General features: G+C 43.2%; 1 protein-coding gene across 9 annotated transcripts in view; it reads right to left on the bottom strand.

The window, feature by feature from the left end:
* Positions 1-15269, bottom strand: part of DENND1A (DENN domain containing 1A) — a 154054-nt gene that overhangs the window by 87098 nt on the left and 51687 nt on the right. For all 9 annotated transcript variants that reach the window (XM_019008418.2, XM_033518423.1, XM_033518422.1 and 6 more), the window contains 2 exons: positions 1049-1118; positions 452-532 (listed from right to left, as the gene is read on the bottom strand). In XM_019008418.2, the coding sequence (XP_018863963.1) occupies positions 452-532; positions 1049-1118 (151 nt within the window). The remainder of the gene's footprint in view (positions 1-451; positions 533-1048; positions 1119-15269) is intronic.

Raw genomic sequence — 15269 nt, 5'->3', positions numbered from 1 at the left:
TTTTGTGTGAGTTTTTTTTGAGACGGGGAGAAGGAAGAGGGGAAGGAACCAGAAAATGTGATGAGCAGTTAATACTCCCCAGGCTGCTGTGACAGGTAAGTGCCTGTTTGCTTCCCAGCCTGCTCCCCCTTCAAAGTCCCAGGGCCAGGAGCTGTGCAGAAGTGAGGGCAGTAAATGTCCTGTGGTGCCCCTGACCTCCTGCAGGATATGGTGAGACATTCCCAAGGGAATACACACAGCCTTCCTCCAATCAACTGCATTTCAAAGACATCTGAGGTTAGGGAGCGGGAAGCAGAGGGCCCCCATTGTGAGAAGGGAATCTCACAGCTCCTCACAGCAAAACAACACCTGTGTACAAGCTCCAGGAGAGAGGATTGCTTTTGACATTCCTCTACTGTGACATGGGATGAATATTAAACACCTTAGTTTACATCTCCCCCCCAACACTTACCACTCCAAGATGAACAGAGGTTCCTGGCTCAGGGATGGTAAGTTTATGAAATGTTTCTAGGAGCTCACTCCTCTGACTATCCTGCAATGAGAAAGAGAATAAACCAGGAATACTGAGCTAGTGCTGTTGTCACCAGGTAAACTCTGAGGAAGAAGGGCAGGGTAGGCCAGAGGGGTGGGTAAATATTTTGCACTGCTAAGATCAGTTCTACTTTTGCTGCCCATGACAAACTTGGATCAGACACCTGAGAGACTGCTGGGACTCTGCAATATGGGAACTGCAAAATTACAGGAACTGTGCTAAACACAGCTCAAGGAGTCAGGAAGGCCAGCACAGGTGACTGCAGGGACTTGGGTCAGATCCACAGCCACAGCCTTGCACTTTATCTTTTCCAAAAAGAAAATTAAATGTGTATTTATTTTTCAGAGGCACTTGCCAAGCTGAATATGATCTTCTGTATCACTGCATCATACAGATCAATAATTCACATGGTCATCTCTGATAGAAGCACTTCTTCAAACAGCTTCTTTCATCCTCTCACCCTCACTCATTTAATATTGGGATAGGAAAAGGAGGGTCAGTATTTTAGAATAATACCTGTCCTTTTGCTGAATAATCTGCCAAGACATTGAGCAGTTTATAAAAGACTTCAAACCACGGGAGGTAACTGAAAAAAAAGAAAAGAACAAAAAAGAAAAGAGTTATTTTGGTTTTGAATCCTAATACAAGCAGACTTTTAGAATTGAATAATCAGTATCTCAGTTTATAATTGTTTTAAAATCTTATTCCATCACTGTATTTAGCCTGGCCCTTGCTACAGTCAAACAGAAACTTCACCTTCAGTACATGCACGCAGCTTCCAAAAGAGAAGAAACACAATTAAAATGGAAACATGCAGAAAAATCACATCTTTTTCATTTACTTTACATCTCCATTCTACAATGTAAGACAGTGAGGATGTTTCTTTTCACTGCAGCTTTGCAGGATTCCATGCCCTCTTTTCATGGCATAGTTCTTTATTTCAATCCTTTTCCCAGCACCAGTGAGGAATTTCCCTCGGCTGTGGCGAATGCAAAGCCAGTCAGAGATGCACTCCCTGATGCTCTTTAATCACAGCTGCTTTCTGAAACAAATGGATTCTATTTTGATATAGTTAGACAGGATTTAAAGTTTTTATAAAATATGACTACATCCTGACAGCTGTAAGGAATGGAGTGCCCTGTGGTCCCTGGCTGTGCAGCTCTGGTGATAAATGAGGTGAGAAGCTCTCTATGAGACAGACAAAGTGACTGGCACTCCATCATTAGCGTTTGTTTGAAGCCTGCAAATGCTACTGTAAAATGTAAGTAGCTTATCAAAATATACTGATAAGCAACTTAACTTTTCATGTTATACGACAGTATTATCGTTTAAATTAATATGCTCTAAACATCTTTACAAAGTGTGTATTCGAATAGAGCAGAAAGACAGACAATTACCACTTTAAACAGCATTTAAGTTTGACATTATATTGTAAACAATTCAGAAGGATTAGGTAGAAGATAAGTTTCTTTCTTTCTGTTTAGTTAAATAAACTTCAGCAGAGTTAAAAGCTATTACAAGAGTAACAAGAAATCCTCTCCAAACATATCTGCTAAGTAGAGATTAAGAACCTGGTAAACAAACCCGTGCAAGGCATCTGTCAAGAGTTTGAGAAGACAGAAAAGCAGGAAGGCAGAAAGCTCCCTGGCAGTGGGAAACCAAAGCTGCTTCCACGGAGACACCATTAAAAGTTCTACCTAATCGCTCAGGGACTTGGCCAGAAAAATACATTTACAGAGTTAAAATAAGAATCCTTAAAACCATTATTGTGCTTCTGTGCATCATGTCTTGTAAAAGAGGAGAACTGAAGCTGGTTCCCCCAGGCCTCCAGCTCCTCAGGACCCAAGGGGACAGTGCTGAGCCCCCAAAGTGGGAGCAGGTCCTGGGTGTCCTGTCAGGGCCATGTGCTCACTGCTGAGCTCCCTGCAGCTTCCAGGGGCTTGTTTTATTTACCTGCACACACCCAACCTGACCCAGCTGTAGGCTCCAGCCATGAGAATACTCCAGCACAAACCAATTTTGTATTTTTTATTTGGCACCTAGGAGAGAGCCTCTGTGATTCCAATAAAACCAGCCCAGATATGTCTCATATTCACACAATGTCAAACACCAGCAACCCTCCCAGAGAAACAGACACAGCCCCATTTCTGCTACACTTGTGACTCCCTGGCTTTGCCTTCTCTTCCCCTGTATCCTCTGGTGAACCTATTGTCCTTTTTTTAACATTCACTCCTCCTCCTTTTCCAAATGATGGGTTAGCATCTCGTCATAACTGCTTCTTTTTCTATTTTGAGAATAACTTCCCATTTTGAGGACAGTGTCACAGTTTGGAATCTGAGGAAATGAGCTGGTATTTGAAGCAGAACTCATCCTTCCACAACACATGGGGATCTGTGTGGCTCTTGCTCAAGAAAGGGGTAAGACAAACAAAGACAAACCCACCACAAAATTGTATAAATTATGCAGACAATCTCAGTTCAGTTTTCACCCCCTCCATTGTCACCACACAGTCCAGGATGTCTCATCACAAAATTTCCAGATACATTAGACAGCTAATTTATCCTGCCATCTTCAATACTCTTACTTCATCACATAATCCATGTGCTGACTACTCAAAAATAAAACAGTTCTGCTTTTATTAAACTGTGTGACCAGTTAAAGTTAAAAAAAATCTAAAATATCCCCCAAGAAATACAGTTATCTGAATTTGTTTCTAGATGTCTGCCAAAAGGAAAAAGGAAATAAATGTGGTTTTTTTCCTTATAGAAAGCAAATCCTCAAGGCAGCCTTTAAACACCCCTCCAAAAAAACACAGGCTGAGTTTATAACCCAAAATTTTCTGTACCGCGAGGACCTTAAGTAGCACAACTGGTAGCACTGCTGAAGATTTATAGCTTATGACTTGCTCATATTTAATTTGTAACCAAACACTTCCCCTTCCTCTTAGCTACCTCAGAACTTTTGATTAACTCTTGTTTTCGCAGGTCAGAGGTTAAGCAAAGGAAGGGAAGCGCTCTGCAGTGAGATTGCCCAGAGCCCCGAGCAGCCCCTCCCAGCACCACCAAACCCCCAGGGACAGCACCGAGCCAGCAGGGCTGCAGCTCAAACCTCTGGGGAGCAGGAATCACATCCCCGGGAAGAGGAAATAAAAATAAAGGGGCAGCCTGAAATTTCAGTTCTTTTTTTTTTGGCTTTTTGCTTACAGTTAGGAAGGTAAATCTCAGCTTAATAAAGGAGAGATTTTCCAGTGTTATTTGTAGCAGGCAACCAGGAAGGAGAATGCAATGGCAGGATACCCAACCTGTGAATGCTGAACTCATCAAACCCAACTTCCAGGGAGCATTCCAGGCTTTGGGAACCTTGTCAGCAAGAACAGTCCATGTTCCAGGGCAGCAGCAGCAAACCCCAGTAGCAAGGGGGACCTTTACAAATTATTTATGAAGATTGCTATTACCATAGCAGCTGTTTATAAAACTAATGTTTAACACTGCCAGCTCCAAAATTCCATTTACTGGTGTGCTGACACCATGAAAAAGCAGAGGTAGCACTTGTGGAAGGGTACCTGTGCCACCTTTGGTTTCCTCTGGACCTGTGAAGTCCCACCCTGGCTCACAATCCCTGGAGCACCAGAGCAGCTCCTGGGCCTGTAGAGGCTGAGCTGCACCCAGGCACAGCTCTCCTGTGAAATGAATGCGACTCAGTAACTAGTCTGACATCAACACGTATCATGCAGCATCTCCTCCTAGACTGAGTTACAAGCACACATAACTTTTACTCCTTCCATTCACACAGATCAGAAGTGGAATTTTTAACACGTATTTATTTATAACACATACTATATATATTTTGATAACAGCATAACCAACTGCCATCTCCCTTGCAAAACAGAACAGTCATTTCCATTTTGCAGATGGGCACACTTCTCTGTGGTGACAGGCTTACAAAATCTGTCTGTATTAGCCAGGATTGGTTTCATGGAGTTCCCAAACCTTGACCTTTTTGCTCAGCACAATAATCTACAGTGACCTAGAACACAGAATACAGCCATGACCTCAGTTATTATATGAAATGTAGACACATCATCACTAACTTCACTGACAAAAGTCTAAGGAAGAGGAAATTCAGGCCAAATGCATCTTCTGCCAGCACTCCTCCAGCATTTGCCACTAAAACACCCAGTGCCTCAGTTCATGGACTCTGGAGAACAGACAATAAGAAATAATTCCCCCCCCCCTTGTGCCCAGGTCCTTGGCTGTGGCAGTGATGCCACCAGGGAGCCCAGCAGGGTGACACTGCAACAGGAGTGACCTGTGCCACATGGGCAGCTGCTCCTCTCCCTGTGTCCCCTCCATAAAACTCCAGCAAAGTCATGAGAGAGCTGAAAATCCCAAAGAAGAGTCAGCAAATTTATTATTATTATTATTACTATTATAATTACTATTATTATTACTATTATTATTATTACTATTATTATTATTTTTCATTTTAATCTATGAACCCCGTGAAGGCTCCTGGTGAAGCAGAACACATTTTCTGACTCACAGTGCCTGTCAATTCCTGCAGGACAAAAGACAGATCCTCAGCAGGAGCTCAGAAGGATCTTTGTGGATAATCCCAACACTGTGCTTGAAAAAATGCAAGGATGGAAAACATATCAAAAATTACTCCAGTTTCTTGGTGACTTGTTATCTAAGGACTTCTTGCATTTAAGGATAAAACTCTGCAATTTAAACTTAAAGCCAGTATAGCTTCTTTCCATCTTCCCATACCTGGCAACTAATGATTCTCTTTATCATTACTTCTAATCATGGAATCACATTCTATTTTAGGGTAGTAGTGGTTCTAATGATGAACTAAGTTATGTTTGCCAAGCCACAATGCTCTTCAGGAGTTCTATGCAAACATGATTTTAAATAGCAAAAACACATTATCAAAACACTTTTTCCTTCTCTTCATTAAAAGTATTCATTTCTCCTTTAAATTATTCATAAATTTCACTTTAGTTTTTAACACTTAAAATGAAGTAAAATGACATTAAACTACAGATTTTTAAAACTAATTCCATTTCTCTGCTCAAGAGAGGGATCACTCTCCACATGCTATTATTTTCCTTGCAGGTACACACTATTAAATTCTTTTCCCCACCTTCATTTCCTTCCATCACCCAGCGTTTCCAGCATCTTTACCAAATGCATTTAAAGAACCAAGGCATCTCTAGGCTCATTTGGGAATTTCCACAGGCTAAATTCTCAGTTCAGCTGTTTCTGTGTTCCAGTGTCCTCCCTACACCTCACAGACCTCAGCGTTATTCTCTGCTCTAGACTCAGTCTATTGACACCTTCTCACACTTAGGAGCTTCAGCACAGACACCCCAAATCTCCATAGCAACCCCTGTGCATGTGGGTGAGATGCAGCCTTACCTTCCACGGGAGCAGCCAACTGCTGCTTTCAACATCAGCTTTTTACTAATTTATTTCTTTCAAGTTTCCTGTGTGTCAGACCTGCCCCACTGCAAGCGCCCCTGCCAAAGTGCACAAAGCCAGCTGCACCCTTGCCTCTCCTTGCTCCCATAGGATTTCTCTTCTTCCTGCATTTCCCCCAATTTTGTAATAAACTTCCCTTTGATTATTACCCATGAGTGATCATTCCATGATTCAGTTTAAAGTTATGCCACTTAAGCATGACTCATGCGCATATTTTAGAAGTACTAAACCCCACAGAACTGGATCTCATCTTAGGGAGCATCTTAATAAATAATTGTCAACAGCAAGTGCTTACTTTGCTGACTTTCCACTGTGTATCAACAATAAAAGTCAATTAAAACATTCCCTTTGCTGTTTTCCTGCACAGTGTGACCATGTCTGAGCAGTTCCAGCAAGTCTCCCTCGCACAAAGCCTCCCAGATTCCCTAAATGCCAGCACCAAGCTCAGCCCTTCCCAAAGAGCTCCCGTGGCCCTGGAGCTGCAGCTCACGGAGGAGCTCAAGGCAGCTGAATGCCCCCAGAACAACACGGAGCCAGAAAACTGCAACAAGGAGATTTATGATGTAACAATTTTACATTTTAGTCAAGCTAAGAAGTGCCAGGGCAGCTGGAGATGCCTGCTCAGAGGGGCTTCTGTTCGTGCTCTGCCATCTAATTGGGACATGGCAATGGGAACTGCAGGCTGAGGGGGACAAAGCTGTCACCCTTCCCCAGGCTCTTTGTGGTCACTCGAAAACCTTGCGGGGAAAAAGTCCAGTGCAGCTGCACTGTGGAATTTCTGTAATTAGAAGGAATTCAGAGGAGTTTAGCATGAGTGTGTGGCACCGTGCAGCACCCACAGCCACCTCCCAGCCTCTCACAGAGAAGGAATAAAACAACTTCATTTTACAGTCTGAAAAATAAAGTTTTTTCATGAAAAACATGCCTTGGACTTTCATTGGAAAACATTTCATCTGAAACCAATGGGTTTTGGGAGCTTGGAGCACTATAGTTCACCTGGGAAGCAGGAATCCCACACCTTCTGGCTCCCAGGGCCAGGACCATCAGCCTCCACTCCGTACAAGGGACTGGATGTTTACAGAAACACACCACAGCTTACAATGTGCAAAATTTGAAATACATTCAATAGTCAAGCTTTCCCCTTGTGAATTACTAGTCACTCTTAAATTTGAGAAAACTTATTGAATTTTATGATAGACTATTTCATGTTCAATTTCTTTCAGAATTATCTTTGTGGCCTGGTCTGTTGTTGGGACTGTCTGTTCTCCCTCAGGTAGATCATTCACAATCATAAGAGATTTCAGATTTTCAGAAGAGAAACTTGTACATCTTTGGAGTTTTTTAGTTTAAGACCAACAAAGAAACTTCAAGTATGTTTGAGAGCAAACGACTGAAGGAGTGTCAGGAAATAAAGGTACATAAGAAAAACAAGCAAAACATTTGTTTGCATTTCCAGCACACACTGACAATTATGTATGTATGCTCTTCTAAAATCCACGGGCAAAGGCTATCCCAGAAAGCCCACTGGGTCAGAAGATGGGCATGCTGAAGGGCTTGGTTCTTTATAGTGAGGTTTATGAAATGCAACAAGATATCCTTAGAGCAAAAAACTTAACAATTCAGTTGCCTTCAACACCAACAGAAACACATTGACCAATGGCTTTACTCAGGGTAAAATGCTGTAAATAACAAACACGAAGAGGGTAGAGAACAGACAATCTGAGAAAAGTTACAGATTGTACTGGCTCTAAATCATCTGGACCTTAAAAAAAAATGGTTATGAAGGAGTTAGAGCAGCTTGGCACACGAAGCTGGATTTTAAAAAGCAGGATGCACTAGACAGCATGAGAGCCTCAAGATCCCCACCGAAGTGACAACACAGAGAGAGGATTCCAAAGGCTTAGCTTGTCAAGGAATCTCTCTTCTCAAACCATGTTTAAAAGCACACATGAAAGTGCTGGAAGAGAGAATTCTAGATGTGGCAGACAATCAGAGATCCCACTAGGTTTGAGACATCTGGCATCAGTTGAAATCCATCACATTTCATTTGGGGATCAAAGCCTGCTGTTAAGTCTATCACAGGTTGAAATAGTAGATCCTGAACAGCCTTTTCATCCCAATGCAAATTAACCCTTTTTCCTTGACCAGAGAAACAGCTCATTTTCATTACTGACTCCAATCATATGTGCTTGTCAAGCTATGCCCTCTAGTACTAAGTTTCAGCAGAAATTTCAGTAGCATTATGAACTTTTTATTATAAATCAAAAGTGCTCCCTCCCAGCCACCAGGCCCCGTGCTCTGGCACGTGCTGCAGTGAGCTCCAAAGCCACTCTGGGACAGAGTTTGTGGCACCATCTGTAATGCAGATAAATTCCTGAAGGGAAGAAAAATGTTGCATACACATAACACTGTATAAAAGAAGGGGCTTCTAACCCATGTAAAATCATGGCTCAGGCCTGCTGCTTGGGCTAAGCAGAAAAGGACTATGGGAAAGTGACTCAGCTGAATCAGAGGGAGTTATATAACCAATAAAACAAGTTATATAACCATCATGGTATACAGTGGTTGGTTGAATTATGGTTGTTATGATTTAAAACTATGTCATTGATAAAGGCCTAACTGCTTAAAAAGGCCTGGTTTTTGCAAAAAAGCAGCTCTCCTTTGCACCTGCCTGGGGACTTTGTGGTGCTTTGCCTGTACAGAGAAATTTTACACACCTCTGTGTCCAAGAGCTCTGCTGCACAGCAGCCAGCTGTGTTTGGCTGCTAAAGGGAGGTGCCACATATTGAAAAGTCAAAGCTGTGCATCAGGTGTGTATTTGGGATGCCTGTGTGTGAGTTCTGAGACACGATGGTGAATCCTTGCATTTTGGCAAATTAGCTACACAGAGCATTGGAGTAGGGAATGAGGGTATTTCAGTAACAAAGCAGAAATCAATTACATGTACAACGTTCTTCTCCATTCCCCAAACCACTTGTGTTCCCTGCTGGCAAGAAACAAAGCTAAGTGAAGGAAGAGGTTTTACAGTTCCCTTCACAGGGAGGGAGCTTCATCACAGTGAAGAAATATTCACATGCTCAGAGGGAGTACACACAGCTCCTAATAATAAGCAAAGTTGGTAGGAAGTCATAAAAGTTAAACCGAAACCCAAGCAGAGCTGAAAGAGCCAAGTGAAAAATTCATGATTATGTCGGCACTGTGGAACTTGCAGCTGATAATTTGAGAATGTAAGGAGCTGGGCTAGGCATGTAAAAATCACCTTACTTACAGCAAACAAGCACTTGCAGAGCAAGATGGCAATAGGAAGGCTACAAAGACCAAGTCAGAGTCTGATATTTGAATGCAGATTGTTTATGACCACTGTGTACAATGGTTTAGAATTCACAGCAAACATTCAGATGTAAAAAAAGCACACAAAATGACAGTACTTGATCCTCACCTGCAGAAATACCATGGATGGTATTCTATCCACAGAATTCCTGAAAATGTATGACACATTAATTAACAGAAAAGTCTTTCAGGCCCATTTCCTAGCCAACAAGCCCAATTTTTATTTATGAGACTTCTTGTCTAACCATCAGCTTAAGCAAATGATTAAACCAGGAAACTGCCAACAATCATTTTACTCTCTGAATGCTCAAACACTAATAAATTCTAAAACACACTGAGGACAGTTAGTGCAGGTAATGCTCACTGTGGAGGAAGATCTGTCCCTCATCAAGCAAGTTCATAAACAGCCAGGGATACAAATGAGGGGTTTTATTTGGGCTCCCTGCATAGCCCAGGGAACTCTGCCTCTAGGAAGCCACACAAAGCCTCTCTCCCATGATTACAGTGCCTGGATCACGGTTCCTATTGGAACAATATGCACAAGTTACTCAAGCAGCTTTTCTCGGCAGTTCCACCTCTCCAGCAGCCCCAGCGTCTCCAATTACCTCTGCATAACCCGAGGGCTCTGCCACAGCTCCAGTTTTGAAGGAGGAAGTTGCCATGTAATCTCTTTGGGAATGTTGTACACATCTGTCAGCAGGGACAGGATGCTCTTGCTCCTGACAGATGCATTTGTAAGCCTTCAGACAGCAACCCAAAAGTGATCCATTTGTGGAAGAGAGGATCTATCCATCTTGTACTTTAACTACTTCCTCCCTGCCTTTTTGATGCCAGGGAGGGGGTTTTCCCCAAGGTGATGCACTAATTCAGTTTGTATTAGCTCTAAGATGAAGTTTCCAAGCCAGTCAGCCAGGGCCAAAGGTAATAAAAAGTGACATGATTTAATTACTTCTGTTACAGTTGTTCAACAACAAAAGAAGGCGTGACACGAAGGCCTAATTAATTAAGTAAAATTGGTTTCTGGTCAGAAGGCGAGACCAGTGAAGTGGCTGGACTGCATGCAGTACTATCAGCTTTATCCAATTCCACCAGTAGTGATACATTACTAACACTTGACATTTTTATTGTGATCCTTCTCATTGATATTTTACGAAAGTGTTTTGACTTGCAATCAAGATTGAAGCTTCAACAAAATCTGTAATAAACTTTCTGTGACGCAGCTTCACTATTCCTCACATTTACTAAAAGTCAGTTAAATTAGTATTCCCTGGATTGGCAATGTAGAGGGAAGAGGAGAAGCTTGTAGGACTGCTGGAATGGGTGGAAGTGTGCAAGTTCACAGATTTTCTTCAGGATACAGACTTTAAAGACAAAGAGGACAAGAAGTGTTTGGGATCACTGTAATGGAAGCAATAATTCTGCTTGTCTGGAACTGGGAGAGTCAACAAATAGCCCAGCTCTGGAAGCAGCTCCCTATGGAAGGCACAGTTGCAGGTGGGAGCTCAGAACATCCCTGACAGTGCAAGGCCCCAAACCTGTTGCTGCATATCCTGGAGCACTTCCATACTCAGGTTCTTGCCCAGCTTGCCCCAGCCCTGCTCCAGGGTCCATCTCTCCTGCAGGCTCAGGGCCTCGCAGGAGCTGTTTGGCCTTGGCAGTGTGTGCAGGGAATGAGAGGAGGCTGAGGCTGCAGGAACTGCATCCCCGGCTCAGAACCAACAGACAGCAGGGAAAAGCAAGAATGGAACACACTCTGAGTTTAACTGGAATGCAGGTTTCTCTGAGACAGAGCTCAGAGAGCTCCAGGGCTCTTCCTTCTGCACCAGCACTGGGGAACAATCCCCTGCAGCCGCACGGTGGCGGCGCCCATCGGTGCAGGTTCTAGAGTGAGACTTGGAAGCATTTGCACAATTACACTGCTCATAATTCAAACTCTGTTTTGTGTCTGTCGTTATAGGTCATTGTTGGCCAGATGGAAAATATTAAGGAAAAAGGATTGCAACTAAATCAATGGGCTGTAGAGTGCTGCCAAAAGGCCCCAGGCTAACTACAAGCAGATTTGCAGGCAGGCTCTGCTCCGGCACAAGGCGGGATCTGGCACATCCTCTGCCCTGCCTAACAGCAGGAGGGCACGGGGCCAGCTGAGAGCGGCTACTGTGCCAAACAGACTGTGCAGGGCTTGCTGCTTGAATGCTTCCACAGAAAGGCAGAATCCATGGGCTCCCTGTAAACAACTCCCTGTACTTCTGGCTGCTACTGACTCACAAGTGGGATAACTTCATCTCACTACAACATTAATGCAGTACACAGCTCAGCCTCGGTACCAGAATCGACATGGAAATAAATAAGCAACAGTGTTAAAGGACAGCCCTTCAACTTTCAACTAAGAATAATGATGTGTATATGCACATTCATAGTGAAACACAAAATCAGCATTTTGACTCCAATGCCAAGCACCCTATGGGCATTCTTTTCAACCTTTGATTTACAAGTAGGGTGAGACCAAACTTTGACTATTGAAAATTTTACTTTTAATATTTATTTCCAATATCAGTACTTTCCAGGACATACCATTTTTTTTGTACAGCTTGTGGCTGCACTTACCAATCAGCAGTCTGGTTTATTCAGACATGCTGTGGGAAAAAACCATCTTCCTGATATCACCCAAATAACCTCTTATGAACTCAGCATCTGAGTGCAGCCAGCCATGCCTACAGGTAAAACTTCAAACTCACTAGACGGACATAAATAATTTGTTTCGAGTGGATGTAAGAGAAAAAAATTATAGAAACAGAGGGGACCTTCTGGTTCAAACATCATCACCACAGAGCAAAGCTTCTGCAGCAAAGCCTTCAAGTCCCCTACTCTAGCCATAAGGCAGTTTAGCCTATTAAAATTACTATTATCTTATTAAAGGTACTTGAGCAAGAGAAGATACTATGCCTTACAGGCTTTCTTGAAGAAGTTTCTAGAGTCTACCTAATGGTTAATGGCAGAGATGAAAACGGAAGACAACAAATGAGCAGTTGCAATACAAAATTCTATTCTTTTCCTGGAATAGGAGTTTCAAACAGCTCATCTCTATCTTGTAAAACTTGTTAGGACAATAATGGAAAAACCACAGGAAGTTTGGAAAAGCTAAACTGGAGACAGCATATCAGGAAGAAGAAACACAAAGCAGATAGCTAAATTTAATTGATGTCAAGCTCCCTCTTCACTAGGTTCATCACTTTTCCATATATATTCTGACAAGCAACTGAAAATAAGAGCCAGTGTCTGTTTAAGCGAATCAGCAGGGGTAAAAACCCTAAACTTTTGAGATGTAAACTGTTTTATAAACATGTCAAGTTAAGGCAGAATGCCTGCAGCACCCGGAGCCCCTCCGGCCCTGCACACGCCCTCGGGGTGTTCGCACATTTTCTGAGCCACTTCAGCTCAATTTCCTGTCACCCAGCACAGAAAGTCGCCCTGGTTTGCTACAGTTACAGCTCGTAAGAAACTCCAGTTTCTGTGAAAGAAGGTCAGGCTGCAGCTCCGAGTCCTGCCTGCTCACTCCTCTTTTCTCTGTAAGGCCCGTGCAAAGGAACTGAGGAATCTCTGCTCTCCAGCTCTCGCTGACAGTCAGTGCAAGTGCTGAAGCCACTGCTAAAAAAATAATAATGAAAAAAAATCTATGAAGGCATCAGAGGCTCAACAGCAACATTTTCATTAGGTACAATTCTGTTGTAGCATTGAATTGGAGATCCAATTGCCCATGATTTATACATGTACTTTGTGGCCTTTGCCATGTCTAACAGAAGCAGTTTGCCATTTGCTTTCATCTCCCAAGCATTTTAAGTAGAGCAGGGATTCCAGGGTCGATACACCTCAAGGACTAAACAGACTGTCCAAAAAGTGTTCCAAGCATTTCCAGCCATTACCAAACATCTTCTGCAAGGCTTCAAAGAATCATACAGATACATATGGAAGCAAAACATTGATTTTGGCCAAATCAATAAAAAGGGAAAATTCTAGAAAACAACAGAACAATTACTATAAAACAAGCCCCACCACAAACACTTGTTCTCCTCTCCCAGAGTAGGTACTGGCAGGGCTGTGGGGCTGGGCTGTCCCCAGCAGGTCCTGGGGGCTGTGGGCAGTGCAGCCCAGCCCTGTCTGTCTGTCTGTCTGTCCCATGGCTCAGGGCCCTGCCAGTTGGCATGCCCGGGCCAGGAAGCTGTCAGTTCCAATCAGGGCCCAGCCCTGCAGCCCTATTAAAGAAGTCTTGCTGGTTAAGGGGCGGCCACTGTTTCCAAAGCATGGGAAAGAAAAAAAAAAAAAAAAAAAAAAAAGAAAGAAAGAAAGAAAAAAAAAAAGGNGGAAAAAAAAATGGGCTCTGCTTTCCTTAGATTTGAGCTGGCAACTTTCACTGACTGGAGTTTTCAAGGAGCTATGAATGAGCCTAACAAAGGAGTTCTGTGGCCAGTTTCTGGCTGAAATCCATGTCAACAGTTTTTAAGGTCACAGGTCACACTAACTAACATTTATTCCCAGCAGACCCCGCTCTAAACACAAGCTGTAAGTAGTACAAATTTGGAATTTTTCTGTAATCCCTTGAGATATTCCTGATCCTTCCACATGTTTCTGCTCAATTAAAAACAATTCTCACTTTGCACCACAAGAGAGGCCCCTGCTCAGAAATCTTATTCTGTCCTAAGAATAAATGGACAAAGACTGCAATCAAAGGGAAGGAAAGGGGGGAGGAGAGGAACTCACAACAAATCACACCAAAAACCTCAAATAACTCCATACAGAATCACATTCAGTTAGTTACATTTTCTGCCATCTGTCACAAACTATTATGGATTCATTTCTTTTTATCTTAGAAAAAGAGTGGTGCAGAGCTCAGCTATTTTGGCCGAGAGGGATTTCCACACAAATGTTTCTGCATTTCACTTCAAAAGAACGATTTCAGTTTGGGTACAAAACCTGAATAACCGAACAAAAACTTCAAATTCAGTAAAACTGAAATCAGAGTTGCACATGGGACCTTTGCAAACCAGTAACTTTGCCCAGGAAGTTTGTGGAGCAAAGCAAAACTTCAGAAACTTGGGTTTGCTTTTGTTTTCATTTTAAATAAAAAACCAGAGCTCTTCACTAAATCCAGATCTATCTACACTGTTCTCCCTCAAAAGCCCATGTGAAATCTGATGTGAAATTAGAGTGAAACAATAAGAATTCAGCCTCTTAACGCATAGCTATTAGGATTTATCGCATTGCAGGTGAAATCCTGAAATCCTTAAATAAAGTCTTAGAAAGACATTTGGATGTGAAATTCCCAAATCAGAACACAGAAATTGATGACAGGACATCAGCACTTACTCTACTGTAAATAAAATAACTCAAAAGCATATTTTAATTTTTGTACCATAATTCATTGAAAAAGGAAGTTTGGAATTCCAATTTCCCTGGGAGATATGGGTGTATGCCACGGGAATTCATCTGGGCACAGAACCCAAACCCTCCAGGGAGGGCTCTGTCCCTCCCCTGGGCTCACCCCAAACCCGGCGAGCTGTGTCCCTCCCCTGGGTTCTGAACCTGTCCTGGGCTCTGTCCCTCACCCCTGGGCTCTGTCCCTCACCCCGAGCTCTGTCCCTCACCCCGAGCTCTGTCCCTCATCCCTGGGCTCTGTCCCTCACCCCTGGGCTCTGTCCCTCACCCCGAGCTCTGTCCCTCATCCCGGGCTCTGTCCCTCATCCCGGGCTCTGTCCCTCACCCGATCTCTGTCCCTCATCCCTGGGCTCTGTCCCTCATCCCTGGGCTCTGTCCCTCACCCCGGGCTCTGTCCCTCACCCGATCTCTGTCCCTCACCCCAGGCTCTGTCCCTCATCCCTGGGCTCTGTCCCTCACCCGATCTCTGTCCCTCACCCGATCTCTGTCCCTCA

Source organism: Parus major, chromosome 17 (genome assembly GCF_001522545.3).
Source record: "Parus major isolate Abel chromosome 17, Parus_major1.1, whole genome shotgun sequence".
Lineage (NCBI taxonomy): Eukaryota > Metazoa > Chordata > Aves > Passeriformes > Paridae > Parus > Parus major.
Note: the sequence above shows the minus strand (reverse complement) of the source record. Positions and strands in the feature narration are given on the sequence as shown.